The sequence below is a fragment of the Parasteatoda tepidariorum genome, chromosome 3 (genome assembly GCF_982258835.1).
Source record: "Parasteatoda tepidariorum strain Cologne lab strain chromosome 3, Ptep-v5.0, whole genome shotgun sequence".
Lineage (NCBI taxonomy): Eukaryota > Metazoa > Arthropoda > Arachnida > Araneae > Theridiidae > Parasteatoda > Parasteatoda tepidariorum.
In genome coordinates, this window is record NC_141757.1 from 82,765,383 (window position 1) to 82,782,478 (window position 17,096).

General features: G+C 32.9%; 1 protein-coding gene across 9 annotated transcripts in view; it reads right to left on the minus strand.

Moving 5' to 3' along the window:
* LOC139425903 (uncharacterized) overlaps window positions 1–17,096 on the minus strand; it is a 135,090-nt gene that overhangs the window by 28,901 nt on the left and 89,093 nt on the right. For 8 of the 9 annotated variants that reach the window (XM_087159696.1, XM_087159695.1, XM_087159694.1 and 5 more), the window contains exons 26-30: window positions 8,912–9,097; window positions 8,050–8,262; window positions 5,228–5,404; window positions 1,606–1,806; window positions 437–625 (exon numbers count right to left, since the gene is read on the minus strand). In XM_087159696.1, coding sequence (XP_087015822.1) covers window positions 437–625; window positions 1,606–1,806; window positions 5,228–5,404; window positions 8,050–8,262; window positions 8,912–9,097 — 966 coding nt within the window. The remainder of the gene's footprint in view (window positions 1–436; window positions 626–1,605; window positions 1,807–5,227; window positions 5,405–8,049; window positions 8,263–8,911; window positions 9,098–17,096) is intronic. The other variant, XM_087159693.1, reaches the window with a different exon arrangement.

Sequence of the window (17,096 nt, forward strand, 5' to 3'; positions counted from 1 at the left end):
GCATCTTGGGTATCGAAGTACTAATAAAAAGTACTAAATTAGACTTCAAAACACTATCTGTATATAATCTTTATTACTTCCTCCGTTTCAATGCAGCAACTGCTGTTAATCACTAGAATTCTCAACTTGATCGCGTTGCAATTACTTGTCTATAGAATATAAAGTTACAAGAAAAAAGAAATGCAAACCCTACATTTTATGGTAAATATTATTTATTTATCAAAAATTTAGAAACATAGAGTTCTAATTTAAAAGCCATAAGTTTTCATTTTCACCAAAAGATATCTATGCTATTGCTACATATAATTAAAAATCGCAATTCAATTCTATTCTATGTTATTGGCAACTTCATGAGATTCACATTTTTTCATTTAATGATCAAATAAGTTGAACTAAAGCTTAAAATTTAAAAAAGGCAAAAGATGTCAAAAATTACCTCTAGTTACTTTAGTTGTCTTCTTCACGCAGTGTTGTTCGCATTCAGTTCTTTTTTTAAAGCGGTTGGCATTTCCTTTGCATCCTCCATAGACAAAAGACATGCAAATATTTTCATAGTTATCATAATACCACCTAACATAGTATCCTTTGAGGCAAGGACCCGGGTCTCGTGGTAATAAACAAATGCCTGCAAGTAAGTGAATGATTATAAAAGGCATCTACCTTACCCTTAAATGAAATGTTTACATATTTACAGTCTCTAACACCTTTGGTAGATAAAACACCAAATATGCATGAAAAGTGTTTTGCGATCGTTATCCTTATATATTTCTTAGAATAATTTATAAAGATGTAGTTAAACTGATATACACGTCACGGGTCGCAACTTACCTTTCTTGAAACATATATTAAGGGTGATTATTAAGTAACATCCTAAATAAATAGGGAATGGCAAATTTGTTTGATTGCCGGTTATAGTAAATCATTATTTATATTGTTGGAAAATATAAATAATTTAAACTACTAGAGTTTAAATGATTTGCTTAATGCAAATATTTCAATCGTTTCTCTAAAAGCTGATCATTAATCGTAATAATAATCGAAATTTTTAATGATAGAAATTTTGACCTGTTGAATGAAGAAATTTAAATCTAATACACAATCGTTTCCTCGACGATATAAGGCAAACCTTTTTGCGGTTTTATTGCCAATTTAAATATTGTCCACTTTCCATGAACAAACTAACTGATAAACAAGAAGAAAAAAAAATTGTATAAAATAAAAATTTCGTTTTTCTAGTTGACTAAGAAGAAGAAAACGAAAAACGAAGAAAAAACGTGCGTACACCAAAATGCACATAACTACGTAAAAACGTACATACACAGTATATTACGAACACCAAAAGAGAAAACGAACGGGGCATAACTTTCGTAAAAATTTTTTTATCATCATCAGAAATTCTCCTGGCCTGTCTTTTAAAAGAGATACTTCCGACGCTTTACGCTTTTGGTGGACAAAAACCTAATCAATTTTTTATTTTCAATCTAGAAAAAAGAGAAGAAAAAAAGAAAGAAAAGAAAAATCATTGCCTTAATTTTTTAAATTTATTATTTTAATTTTTAAATTATTTAAAGCAAAATTAATTTTTTATTCAGTACTTAACCTGACCTTCCGTAATAACTGCTGCAGAGGTTGTTAATTTTTCTTTCTTGCATCGTTGAAAACAACTTTCCCTAGAGTCAAAACGGTTGGCGTTTCTTTGACAACCGGTGAATATGAATTCAATACAATCGTTTTTATCATTGTCATAATACCACTGAGTAAATATGCCAGCACAAGATCCTTTTATCATAGGTAAAGTACATACATCTAAAATTCAATCATAAATCATAGTATAAGTAATAGTTTATAAAATGATTTCGTTGAGTATAAGACTATCAAAAAGATAAATTAATAAAATACACAGTAACGTATTTGCAAACCAAATGTACGTGCCTCAACTTCTCATACTCAGCCTGTTATGTTTTTCCTCCCACAAAAATAGGAATCATTTCTTCCAGTGGATTCGCATTAAAAGATAATTCTACCTTTTACCCACTGCCATCTCCAAAGTCACAAACTGTCCCAAAACACTGAGGCACATACTGTCCGAAGTCATCTCCTGGTAGGGGACAAATTTAAGCGCAACTTCACTTCGAAAAAAAATTTAAGAACTTAGTGATAGATGGGGAAACTTTTTATTTCAGTTTACATTACTTCCTTTCGCCAAGTCTTTAAATTTTAAAAATATCATTGGAGGAAGTGACAATCTTAGAGTATTTTCGGTTGGGAAAAAATTTTTAAGAATATTGGCAGTAAACAGTCGACAAAAAAAATTCTCTCTTTTCGAAAGCAAGTTCAACCAACACCTCCTAGAAAAGAATAGGCTTCTGCACGGGTTACCATAAATATCCTTTAGTAGTCCAAACGTAATGACATATTCGTATTTTCAACCACTGCGCAGCTTAGTACCCCGAACGTAATGACATCTTTCTTATTTTTCATCAACTGCGCAGTTAACTTCGTCACATCGGATTACTAAATTGATCTGTGCTGAGGCCTTCCTACTTCTAGGAGATGTTGGTTTAACCGCCTAAAGCTCGAATACTATAAAGCGTGCAGTTTACTTTATGAAGGTTAAGAGATTTATAGAACTTGCTAATTGAAACTTGCGTAGATGAATTAAAGGCGCAAAGTACAATCTCATTTTCTATTATTGAAGTTATACTTCTTATGCGACTTCCAACAAGGTTGCGTTAAACGTTTAACGCTACATTTTTATTGGCCGGGAAAATCACGTGGTAGGATCCAGTTTTCCCTCATTCATTTACATATTGTTTTGGTTCTTAGCATAAAAATAATAAAACTATTGTTTTTCTATAAATATTTTTTTTAGTTTGTTTTGATACACATATACAGGGTAACAAAAAATTATAGGGATCATTTTCGAATGTTTTTATTTCCAAGATTTATTACATAAATTTAGCGATGCTTCTCAATATGTCGACCTCCGGCATAATAGATTTGTCTACAACGCTTCAACCATGAATTTAGAGCCCGCAAAATGATTTCCTGGGGGGTTTTCTTCATCTCTTCTCTAATAGCTCTTTGAAAGCCTCTCAATGTAGAAATTCTTCGCTTATTCAGTTTGTTTTTCAGATGTCCCCATAAGTAGTAGTCGCATGGTGCAGCTTCAGAACTGTTTGGAATCCATTGTTCTGGTTTCAGGAATTGCACTTGCTGATCTGTAAGGAATTTCTGGGTGACCTTAGATGCATACGGTGGGGCAGAGTCCTAATGGAAGACACAGCATCACCATTAGGGTACAATCTACAGTAATCATCCTTAAGGAAGGGCTTTAATGTCTTCTGTATGTAATACTCAGAATTTATTTTGGCCCCAGGTTTCACAAACCGAGGTTTGGTCACACCATGGGCGAATATGCCCATCCAAACCATTACGCCTTTGGAATGAGGCACCGTAGTTGAGGGTGTCAAGTCTCACCTATTCTGCTTACGGCTAAGATATTGAACTTTAGATTTAGCATTGGTATCAGATAGATGGATCCAAGATTCATCAGTTGTAATGAACTTTCGCCATCTGCCCTTATGGAGAGGCTTGTAGAGGGGCCATGAACGTTGCCTCCTAATCTGCACCGATCTCTCACTTAAATGATGACATTTAGGTTTTTTATGGCATTTTTTCTTCGACTTTTGTTTTAGTTGATAGCTTACAACTTGCTGACTCACGTTAAGAGCTTTAGCCATGCTTGTCTGTATTGGTGGATCCGGCTTTGGTGTCATCTTATCAAGCTTCTGCAAATCTGATTTCTTCAATTTGTCTGGCTGTCCACTTCTTTTTGGTTTTGCATTATTTTGCATCGATCCGAGTTCTGAATTCTTGATGCGACTGATATGGCTGAGTGAAATCACAATACCTTTCCTTTTAAAATGGGTTTGTATAGTCCTGTGGCTCCATCGAAGTTCTAAAAATGCTTGTACTAGACCAATCAGCTTTTTGTCAAATTTCTTCAGAGGCATTTTTATTATTTTATGAAATAATAATGCAATTGAAAGTCTAATAGCAGAGCCTTAGATCAGTATGCTATACATGGAAAAAGGTTTTAAAACTTTAGTGGTAGATGACTACAAAAGTGATCCCTATACTTTTTTGTTACCCTGTAATTTAATAGGGTAGTATTTTTTATTTTCAAATCTAGTGGATAACAATTGTAAAAAATGAGTGAAAACAATCCCACGGACAATGCGATGGATTTAAGGTTACGTCAAGGTACGTCTCTTGTGAATATCAATTGATTGTTTCTCTTCTGAAATTACATTATGACGCATTTACATACATTATTAATAGATTTTCCAGGTTAGGCAACCACAAGCACTTCCACTGGTTCAAGAGGGAAAAATGCACAATATTACCGTGATTACAGAGCACGGAAGCGAGCGGAGCAAGAAAAAGAGTCGTTGAATATAACTAATGATCCTTCTATGACTGCTGATTCTTCAACAATTAACGTCGCAGGTTGCGAAGTATAACTTCTTCCGCGCGGAGGGACTCCTCGCACTATTTTTTTAATCGTTATTTTCCAATATCGCTAGTTAACTAGAGTGCCATTTTGAACAGGAACTCATTTAGCACTATTATGAAAATATTCGGATTGTAACTATTTAATAAAATTCTATTTTTGAACAGTTCTAAAACGCATAAAAATAGCATTTCTCAGCATTTTATTTTATTTAAAGCAGTCGTTGAACAGCTGACCCAATTTTTGGGTTTATACCACTACTAATGTTCAACTCCGTATCCTTGTAATTTTGAACCGAATCAAGAAGACAAGGGAACTCCTGGATCAAGTATTGAGAGAAATCTGCTTTCGTGGAAGACTTTTTAATGGAACTAATCCGCATTTTCGTTGCATGGAAAGGTAAACCACGAAGACCTCCCACGGTAAGCCTAACCCACGATCCGTCTACCACTTAGGATATTTTTGGGAGATAAATATTCGATGTTATTGTTAATAGTTAATTTTCTCTTATTAGTCGTTATTTTCTTTAATACATTGCTAGTTCACTGGAATGCCACTTTGAACATTTACTCGCACAGCTCTGTTTTAAAATAATTTATAATGGAACTGAGAAAATTCTGTTTTTGCAAAGTTTTAAAAAGCATATTTGTTTAAAGATTAAATGGCTATTCCCAAAATCTCTGATGTATAGCAACGTAGTTAAAATGGTACCTTGTGCTTGGAAGCAGGACATCTCACACTCATTCCTTGTTTTAAATCTGTTCGGATTACCCATACATCCTCCATAATAGAATTCCTTGCAAACACCGTCACTCGAATCATAATACCAAAACAAAATCCAACCATCTTGGTTACATGGCCCACGATCTTGTGTAAGGTTACAATAATCTAGAAATATATTTGTGTATGAAACTTACAAAATGGAAAAATTTGAATGTACAGTACAAGTATTGGAATTTTGCCCCCTCTTGAGATACTGAGGGGTAAGAAATTATAATATATATTTTACACCTCTATCTTGTTGACTTCTTTCGTCCTCTCGTATTATATTAACACTACGCAAGCAGAAGGTTAAAAAGAGATTGTTTTGTGTTGATTCATTTAAGAAGAAAGCAGATGATTGGACGGAGAAGGTTGCAAAAGTTCCGTATTGGAAAAGCAAATTCTGATTAATAGATGCATAATATTTAATTTAGTTTACATCTAATCAGTGAGTTTACATTAGAGAGATTTCACACTTCTACTTTACATTCCGTACGCTTACATTAGCAAGGTTTGAAGTAAGTGCGTATGCGTCAATTCTGGTGAAATAGTCATGCGACAGTAAAAAAATACAAAATTAAGAGATTTTGCAAGAACCCGTAAGTTAGAAACGCTAACGTAGTGGAATATCATCAAAAATCAAAACAAAAATTTTAAACTAATGTGAAAATTATGTAAGTTGAACACCTTCCCACTAAATTGCATTTTTAAAATGAAGTAAATATATTCTGTAACTTTAAATATAGTTTCGTATGGCCCTAGAAAAATTAGATAACCTTAATTTTAAACTAAGACCAATAATTTTTTATTTTATTAAATGAATCAATTGTAAACTCGCATGATTCATTTTAACATTTTGTAATAGCGAATCCTCCTTCATTTTTTGATAACTTTCTTTTTTAACAATCCATAAATTAAATCCATTTAACAATCCATAACATATGTAACACGCCTATGTTGATTCGAATGAAGGCTTAAACAGGAATGAACAGAGTGCATGTAACTTGTAAACACACACCAACAAAACGTAAAGTTAGGTAGGATGTAAAAAAACGCAAGCATGCACAGTTACTCCAAATGTTATGTACGGAAGTGTACAGAATCCAATTGCAAAATTTCTCTATCAGCCCGCAGTCTTATGAATGCAAATATTTATGGCTTGGTAACTAAAACCTTTCCATTAAGACCATAAAATTATTTGGAGTTCAGCGCATAGCCCTAAACACTTTGGTATTGACAACAAAAATTCTTCAATACTTAAACTTATATGTTGCCTTTATGTATTTATATGAATGCAGTACCGTAAGTTGGATGGCAAGTATGAAATGTTATATATTCCACACTTTGTCTTGCCAATCTTTATGGTTAAAAAAGAAAAGAACACAAAGCATAAATAACATGTAAATACTTTCATGTTAATATAAAATATATGAAACAGATGAAAGATTTCATACTTTTTCCCAAAAAGTCCAATGCCTCTACTTTTGCCAATGCCTTAGATTGCCTACACTTTTTTCTTACTTTGCCATTAAGATATTACTGAGAATTATTACCACTATCTACAAGATAACCATTATTGAGCTATACAAAAAAAGGATCCCAGCAGATCACCGAAGTCAAGCATCACTGGCTACGGTCAGTGTGCGGGTGGGTGACCACTTGGATCAGTCTGCGTAGGGACCGAGGGTGTGCGGTATTGGTCCTCGTTAAACTGTGCTACCGTAAAGTGCTCGACTTAGCGTGCAGGTCGTCGGGCTACCGAAGCAGAGGCGCCATCCCCTCCGCAGAGGATCCAAATTGTGATGGCATGTCTTCGGATCATCCTCTGGGATGTTTCCCAGACCGTCGCCAATAGCCCATTGTGCAGCTCTAGTGCGACGTAAATTAACAACAACAACACCAAAAAAAAAGACTCGATAGCTTTTGAACTGTTGGTAAAATTCAATCAAATCTTGGCTGAACGCACAGCCAACTGAACTTTCTTTTTTTCATGAGCATTTTTCTTCTTCGCTGTTGGATTATTAATTTTAGGTGAATGTGTCAAAATTTAGCGTTTTTTTTTATAGTAAATCAATTGTAAAAGTCTACTATTTGAGCAATAAGGCCTTCTAAGGAAGTCTCTAAGAGAGTCTCTAAGGAAATTTTCGAATTTTGTGTGGCAATATTAGAGACGAAGAGAGTTTATGCAGATAATTTCAAAATTATTGCTGAATTCAAAACTGCCTTTCAGAAGGTAAATGAGGTCAGAGCATCAATGCCAAGACCCTTCAGGGGAATCAGAATTTCTCAATTTGTCTGCGCTACACCAATGTTGATAGCCAGCGTATCAAATGTGTCAAAAACTAAATTCAATGTCTGTAGTTACATCGAAAATTTGTAAAAAACTATTGAACTTGGTAATTTTTTTAAATTAAATTTTTTATTTCACACAGCGCAAAATAATCGCCCTGTATGTCGTTCAATTTGGGCAAACTTTTTATACATTAGCAATACTTTACAGTTTATGTTGCATGCCCAAATGCCTTGAGATACGTAGTAAAGTTATTTACGGTGCTGTTTCAATTTTTTTTATAAAAAAAAATTCTCTAATAATTTTAAAATTAACGTTTCGGAAGGTCTTCTAATGATCAAAAGCAACAGCATCTCAGCAACTATTTTTTACTTGATTTAACTTTTAACTGTTAAGCAGTTTCTGAAAAAAATATCTGCCGTTTTCTGTGCAGCTGGCAAAGTCTCTGATCTCAGTTGATTAATGCTTCACTGATACATACCTGTGTTAAATTCCAATTCCAGAGAAGATTCAGATGTGTTCTGTTTTCCACAACGCTTTTCACATTCGTAAAAGGACGCAAAATTATTTTCATTTCCGTCACAGCCACTGTACTTGAAGTGATGACACTGACCATTCTCATAATCATAATACCAGCGTTCTCTAAATTCAGAGCAGGGTCCAATTTCATGCGGTAAACGACAAATGTCTTTTTCTAGATGGGAATACGAAAAATTTTTCAGTATCTGATCAAAACAATAGAAATTTATTAATTTTGCGTAATTTTTTCAGAGGAAATTTATCTTTCATTACTAATAAAAATATTACTCTTCTAATATTGGTATTTTTTTTTAAAAAAAATGTAGTATTTTATATGTAGTTAATACTGTGGAGATTATAGTCACTCAAAATTGAAATCACGAGAAAGGGCTAAAACTAGATTTCTGGAACATCTCAAAGTCTTCGATTAAATAAAACTACCTCCATCTTCAAGTAGTAACTTAAATATGGATGGAGTAATTCAAATAAACAATTAGGTTAAAATGTTACACTGTCACCCCCATCATGGGATTAACTCGGAAACAACAATAACTTTTGAACCTTTCCTCAAATTTGTAACTTTTGATCACGCAAAAAAATCCGATATAAAAGCAGAAGAAAAGGGTTAGGAGAGCAATCAAAGTGAGTCTACCCTAGGCAGATACTGAAAGTAAATCACCATGAATAAACTTGGTAAGTCCATGAGTAAACTTGGTATTTAATTCAATTACAATTACTATACGATACGTCCTAAAAGCGACACAATACTATCATTAAAGTTAATGGAATATATAGTGGAAAATATAGTTATTAATTATAGTTACCTTGAGCCACTGAAGCAATACATGATTTTTCACAATCACGCTTTGATTCAAATCTGTTAGGGTTACCTTTACAACCTCCATAATTAAACGTCTCGCATCTCTCACTAGTCTTGTCATAATACCACTTAATGGCGATGCTATTGCAAGGTCCTTCATCTTTCGGTAAAGAGCAAGCATTCACATGAACTGAAAGAGAAATATTATCTATTTTTAGTAGAAAGATATACACTGGTGTGCAAAACTTAAGCAACAAGTGCTTTTTTTGTCATAACTCTACAAGAAATCATCCGATTGACATGAATTTTGAATATGATGTACATTATTTTGTACTTAAACGATGGTAAAAGAATAATGGCGCAGAAATGAATATAAAGCTTAAAGTATGGTATGGAACAAAAAAAGGCTTTATTTGACATATAGTGATATTACACATGATTGCCTGAAGAAGCGTAAATATAACTGGCAGATGTTCCCTAGTATGGGATATGCCCTCCCCTTACTCTAATTGTTACTTGGCCTCGTCTCTCCATGCTAAGCAGCAGATTATCCTGGAGTTCTTGGGATAAACGTCTCCATTCCTCCTTTAACACATCTTTCAGCTGATGGGTGTTACCAGGAGGATACTGTCGTGTCGCAAGACGTCTCCCTAATGCATTCCACATATGCTCTATGGGATTTAGATCTGGAGAGTAAGCTGGCCAATTCATTCGTGTGATATCTTCACTTTCCAGTTGCTCTTGAACATTAGCAGTACGGTGTGGCCGGGCATTGTCATCCATAAAAATGAAGTCTGGTCCAATGGCCCCTCGGAACAGACGCACATGGGGTAGGATTACCTCATTGCAGTAGCTGTCTCCATTTACAGAACCTCGGTCGAAGATCTGAAGCTCAGTCCGCCCGTTCAACATAATGCCACCCCAGACGACAACTCCAAGACCACCGTAACGATCTCTTTCCGCGATGTTATTGGGATTAAATCGAGCTCCAACCTCTCTCCAGATAAACTGACGTTGAGAATCGCTTGTAGCACTAAAACGACTCTCATCTGTGAAGAAGACGCGACTCCATTGATGAGGTGTCCAGGTTTTGTGTTCTCTGCACCACTCTAAACGGTGCAGCCGATGGCTAACTTTTAAAGGTAAGCGGCGTTCTGGACGTCTAGCAAATAAGCCACCTTTGTGGAGGCGTCTGGCCACTGTGAATCTTGATACTTGTCGTCCTATGGCTGTGCACAGTTGCTGAGATATGGCGCTCGCTGACTGAAAACGGTTTCTTTTCGCCTGGAGGACAATGAAACTGTCATCTCTTGGTGTTGTTTTCCTTGGACGACCACCACCAACCTTCCGAACAGCTGTACTAGTAGTTTTAAAGGCATTCCAAGCACGAGAAACAACACTTTTGTTGATCCCGAACTCTTCGGCGACACTGGTCACACTACGCCCCTCCCCAAGCTTCCCGATCATTCTTCTTCCAGTAAAGTCGTCTAAATGATTTCTTGAAGACATGTTTCACAAAAAAATCACTTGCACTTGCAGCGAATGTCTTTAACTACGGTGCTCTTCATCCTTTTATCACAGCTTTGACCTGCACGCGCCGACCCACAAGGTTTACGTACACTTACATCACCTACGACGTTTTATTTCTAAAATTTGCATACAATACCGCAATTTCATGGCTATCTTATACTTTGTTGGGGAGCTGTGGCCGAAAAACCACTTGTTGCTTAAGTTTTGCACACCAGTGTAGATTAATACGTCGAGCGCCAGGCGTATTATTTACACAAGGTAGGGATATATAAGGAGACCTATTCTCTGAAACACATTTCTATTCAATCTGAATAAATGGGGAGCTATAAGTAACATCTGCTGAGAAAAAGAGATATCACTCGGTATCTGTGTGTTTCTCTAAACTCAATGTACACTCTCTGAGGGACTCAAAATACCCTATTATGTGTTATTATCACTTCTTTATTCGGAGTGTTATTATATTTTGATCATAAAATTGTTCTTTATAGGTACACTTGGCCGAAATTCATTTATTCAGTAGTTTACGTTTTCCACCAATTTTTTATTCAAATTTTTTATTCAAACCTCACAGCATTTAACAGAAGAAACTTCTGAATAAAAAATGCAAGCAGAATGAAATCCTTTCCAAAAAAGCAAACTTAAATTTCTGAGTCACTAGAAATTACAGCACCTCACGAATTGAGCAAGAATAAAATATTGAATTTTTTTAAACTAAGACCCATAGAGATGTAAAACTCAGAGGCTGAGCTACATCCTTAAGTGGAATAAATCAATGAGTTGTCGTAATTTTGTAGTTGTGAATGGCAACTTGCTGTTTGCACTATTTCTATTGGACAACACGTATTCCCATTATAAGACAAATGTATTTCTATTGATCGACATCTTACTGATTGATCATTGATAGATTGCCGGGGGACAGGTAAGTGAAGTGATGTCAGCTTAGACATCTCTATTTCTATTATCCTGAATCGCACTAAACAATATGATAACGTAAACTCGCCGGTATATATTCAAAATTTTTCGTACTTAGAGAAGAAAAATAGAGAAGTAGAACAGAGAAGTAAAATACCACCTATTTTTTGTAATAATTTCGGGAGAAGAACACTACCTATTTCTTCTCTCAAAATTTAATTTCAACTTGATTGTAATTTTGGATTGTCGTGGTCCAGAATCCATGTAATTTTTTTGTTATATAATGTTTAGTGCGATTGAAGCTAGCAGTAAGAGTATTTAATTTAAAAAAATTTTAGTACTTTATTTTTTTTGTTTTGAAATGAATTGTATTATTATAACTTTAAAACTATAAATTTGTTATTTTCAAAAAGATTTTTTAAAATTGGGAATTATTTGTTCAGGAATTAATAACTAGAGTGATGGTTGACAAAACGATGTCCACCCATCTCTAAGTATTGCACCCATCTCTGCAGGGACTATTGTTTTCAAACTTACAGGTAGGTAGGTATGTAAGTACTTTATTTACATCACACTAGAATTGCACAAGGGGCTATTGTCGAGTGTCTGGGAAACATCCTTGAGAAAGATCCGAAGATACTAAGTGCTGATTGATCTTACTAATTGAATCTAACTAACTGGGTATATGCATTTCAAGAAGATCACGGATGCCCACACATGTGCCTTATGATGTCGGCTCCAGCTAATCGTATATGAACAAAATAGCGTGTAAAGTTAAGCTAAGTTTTTCCAAATAAGTTGGAATGTTAATTAACTCGATGTTAATTGAACACATCGAATTTGTCAAAATCTCTCTCTCGTATACGTTTTTTACTTAAACTTTAGATATATTTCTTGTTTATGCATTTTATTGTTACCATGATATATTTTTGTTTTATGTACCTGGCATTTTGCTGCATAATTAGTTTGTATATGTTTTACACGATTTCATGCCTGTCTTTGAGTTAAGTAAAAAATATATAGTGAGAGAATTGAAATCTTTGAAAAAAATCTTTGTCTAAGAATGGGAAACGTGTCACTTAAGCGAATAGATACTTAATGAGTTTGGCTTACACGAAATAGAATGGAAAGAATTATTGCTGACGTTAACAAATGCCACGCGTCAACAATCAATCAGGATCGAGATACTTGCTCCACGTCATTAGCAGGTATGCCATTATGAAAAGTCAGAAGTATTCAATGCTTTCAGTAAGTCAATATTTTGGATTGCAAAGCAAAAAAAGAGAAAAAAAAACGAGAGGGAATAAGCAGACCTTATTCGTCTTTCCTGAGTTCATAATATTCCAGTGGCACTTTGTTTTGAAGCAGTATCAAATGTGCTCAAAAATCGCAAGAACTTCCAGCAAAAGGTGTTCTAAGAGTTACTTGGAACAAAGAACTCAAATCATTGAATAAAATAAATAAAATAATTTGCTGAGAATTCAATTCCATATTCTGCAAATACAATAAATTTTTTAAAAAGTTTATTTGCAGTCTTTAAATATTTGTTTATATGGCTTTCATCAGTGTCTAAGTCTAAAATGTCGTATGTATTTGCACATTTTTTTTAATACAGGTTTATGCCCATAGTGGTTGAAAAAAAAACTGACGAGATTTCTACAATGTTAAGAAACTTGTCTGTCTGTCAGTAGTAGTTGTGTCAGAAATATATGAAGGTAGCTTTGGCTCCAATTAGCCCAATGTGTGTAGTTCGAGTAGTACTTTCGAAAACCTTTTCATACATTAAAGGTTAATTAGAAGTATTTATTTGTTGTTTTTATAGCAAGATAATGTTTCTTTTATTTTTTAGCATTAAGAAAATATGTTGTACAGTGTCTAAAATAATAAACGGAACTTACTGAATAATTTGTGATCGGATTTTCACTTGGCTATGACTATCTCAAAAATTCGAAAACCTCAACTAAAATATGCTAATGAATTATTGCAGGCGATATTTTAAGTTACGACATCAGGCACACAAACATATTTAGTCTGAAAGAAATTATTTTTTATACATTCGAAATATGGCGGTAATCTGCAGTCGGGAAAACATGGTTCCAATAGTTTGGTCAGGAGAACTGTCGTAAGTTTAAACCGCTTAATTTTAACATTGCATTTTGCGTATTTCGTCCATATGATGAGAGCTTTTTTAAGCGAAATCGAACATTTTTCGAACACAATTATAAAATTCATTTACTCAAAAATTATTTTGTGCAAAAAATAATTTTTAATAATTATTTACTATTTTTTTGCAATTTATTTAATAATGGTCGAAATTTTGAATTATAAAGTATACAATTTTTTACTTTTTAAAGAATGTACTTTTAAATGGCAAAATACAAAATTTGAGCGAAATCTGTCGTACAAGTTCTCGAGAAATCAAATTTTAACTATACAATTTTTTTTTAAAACCTAAATTGTTGATGCTAGATTCTGAGAAATGGACAACATATCGGATACCAGAGGCAATTTTAGCCATTTGATAAGTAACACTGAATAGCAGAACTTTCAAAAGTTTGGCAGTCCGTTCAGGTCGGATGGGGACGTGCGAAAAACGAATTTTTCTCATAAATTTACTATCATGCATTTTTGAAAATTAAACTGCTGAAAATTTCGTTCTTTCGCTCAATTAAAAGAGAACATCATTGGTATTTGCGAGCTTACAGTCCTTTATAATAAAAAAAAGAGGTTATGAGCTTATTGCTCTTTCTTTAATAATTGTTTTTTATTCGTTATGTCAGGTGAGCTCAAGTAAAAAAAAAATGAAATAATTCTTTGGGCATTGTTTTTTACACCAATAAATTGTTTCATTTAAATCGAAACAAATGAATCAAATAGAAAAATTTTAAATAATGAAATCCTGATTAAAACAATAAAAAAAAATATCATTCAAATGGTGAAATTCTCCTTTATTCACAACTCAAGAAGTATTTATGGGATCTTTCTGGTCCCATATCTCAAAAATAAACTCACCAACTTAATACATAACAAAATTAAAAGTGAAAAAAAGGAATTCTAAAAAAAAGTATCAAACAGCAGCGGTCGCCATAACAACGTATGCAATGACGACGCATGCGCACTGTTTACTCTTGAACACAGTTGAAAAGTGTGATGACGTCCGAATAAGGTGTGTGCACACCATCAAACCCAATACAACACCCATTCTGCCAATGGGTAAAAATGTGGATAATAATTGAAAGACGTCGCTGAACTAGAATTTTTTAGGCTCTTTGAAACCAGGTGTTTGTCTTATTTATTTGTTTATTCATATTGATCATCATTACGTTTGAAATTTTTGGAAAAAAAAATGTTGTGCTGAACAACAAAAGAAAAGGAAATTGTGTGATCAATGGAAGCACAGTTTAGAATAATACCCAGAAACATTAATTGTTATTTTCATGAGGATTTTTCCTATAACTTAGTCATCTGGAGGGACAAAACAGTAATAATTGGAGTTTTTTAGCTTTTTTAATTGTTTTATTGTACTATATACACGGGTTGGACAAAATAATGTAGACACTTAATGTGTTCATTAAAGTGATTCTTTATAAGTGTTTAGGTTACGCGGTTTCTCATACTTGATGGACTGAGAAGTGAAAGACTGACAATAAATTACAAAACAGAAAAAAGTGCTTTTAAACACCCTATGCCGAAAAATATAGCAATACTTTTGCAACTTGTAATAATTATTTTGGTTTCTATATGCAATAATTACACAAAATTTAGCTTTATTTATGGAGATACGGTCATTTTTATAAAAAAAATAAATTGTCTTCCTTTTTTCTGCTATAACTTAAAAAATATTCAATAAAAAAAATTTTTTTTTTTGGAGCAATTTAAAATTAATTGTTTTAAAATTGGAAAATAATTGTTTAAAACTGCACAAGATGCGAGCAGTTAAAGTTGTTCTTTTATACTTCGCATGAGCGGAAAAAATGTTAAAAAAATTGCTATAATTTTTTAGTGAATCATATATGCCAGGGATGGCGAACCAATGGCACGCGTGCCATTTATGGCACGTCACATAATATTTTGGGCACGCCACCGATCACAAAGTTCACTATGAAGCATATTAACAATTAAATTAAAATTCACAAAAAAATTAACTATTAATACCAAAAAGGCAATTAATAACCATAAAAAAACAAGCTAACAATAAATAACTGGCAAAAAAAAATTAACAGTTCTGCTTGAACTAACATCCTATAACCCTAATATAAGTTACTTGTCATCTAATCTGCAACAACAGAAGTCACATTGTACTTTAAGTTGAATTACGCTTATAACTGAGACATTGCAAAATGTATTTTTTTCGTAGTAAATAAGGAGTATTGAGTTGATAGTATTTAGTATTATTATTTACTCAATAATCACGAAGTCAAAACTATTTTTCGGCACGTCTATGACCTCATTAAACAATTTTTTAGAAAAAGTGGCACGTTGGTGCATAAGGGTTCGCCACCCTTGATATATGCCAACTAATTTAAAAAGTCTGATTTGAATATCTTAAAAATTCTAAAAGTTTCGAGCAATTTTTTAAGTAGCTTTTATATTTTTCTTTTAAAATAAAACCTCAAAATAAAAAGGTGTTTTCCACAAAATTCATTTTGTACAATTAAACAAGATTTATTAAAAATGACACCAACAATGTTGGGGATCATCCCCATAAAAGTATCTTTTCTTGCACCTGTTTTTTTTTCCGTATACAATCTAATTTCAATGTATGAAAGTTTACTGTAAGGTGTTATAATTTGTTATTTAATTTTATCTTATGATGCAAAATAAAATTTTTTAGAAAACCCCTTATCATTTTGAGTTTTTTTTTAAAGTTCAAAAACTACTTAGAAAATTGATTGAAACTTTTTAAATTTTTAAGATATTCAAATCTTGACTTTTTTCACAAGTTGCCAAATACAATTCACTACAAAAATTATGTAAAAAAATTTTTTCCACGCATGCGCAATATAAAAGAGCTACTTTAAATACTTATATCTTTCACATTTTTCAACGAATTTTTTTTAAAATTTAAGGCAATCATTTTGCAATTAATTTTAAATTGCCCTCAGTATTTTGTTTAATTCTATTGAATATTTTTAAAGTTTCAACAAAAAATCGTATAATAAGAAATTAGTTTTTTATAAAAATGTCGATATAAAAATGTAATAAACGATATAGGCTTACGAAATTTTGTGCAATTGTTGCATATAATAAGCAAAATAATTTTTACAAGTTGCAAATATACTGCTACATGTTTTTGGCATAGGATGTTCAAAAACACTATTTTTAGTTTTTAATTTGTTGTCGGTCCCTTAAATCTCTAAAAGCTTTAAATGTCATTGATAAATATGAGAAATTTCCTGATGTAAATACTTCTGTTGCAGCATGATACTCTAAGTATTTCTTAAGAAATATGAGAAAAATTTTTTTAGTATAGAAGTGTTTCCATTATTTTGTCCAACTCTAGTACTTTATTACATTGCACACATAACTTTTCTTTTTTTTCCTTTTGGTAATAAGGAGAAAAACAAAAATCCTACAAAAAACCTTAGTTTCACATTTAATAACTCTCGATTTTGTAAATTCCCATCTATAAATTAATATATTGACATAATTATGAAAGAAAAAAAACAAATATGCTTCTAGAATCTAATAGAAAATCAAATCCCATTTACAAAGTAAATGCAACTGTTTTAAAACATGCTTCGTAA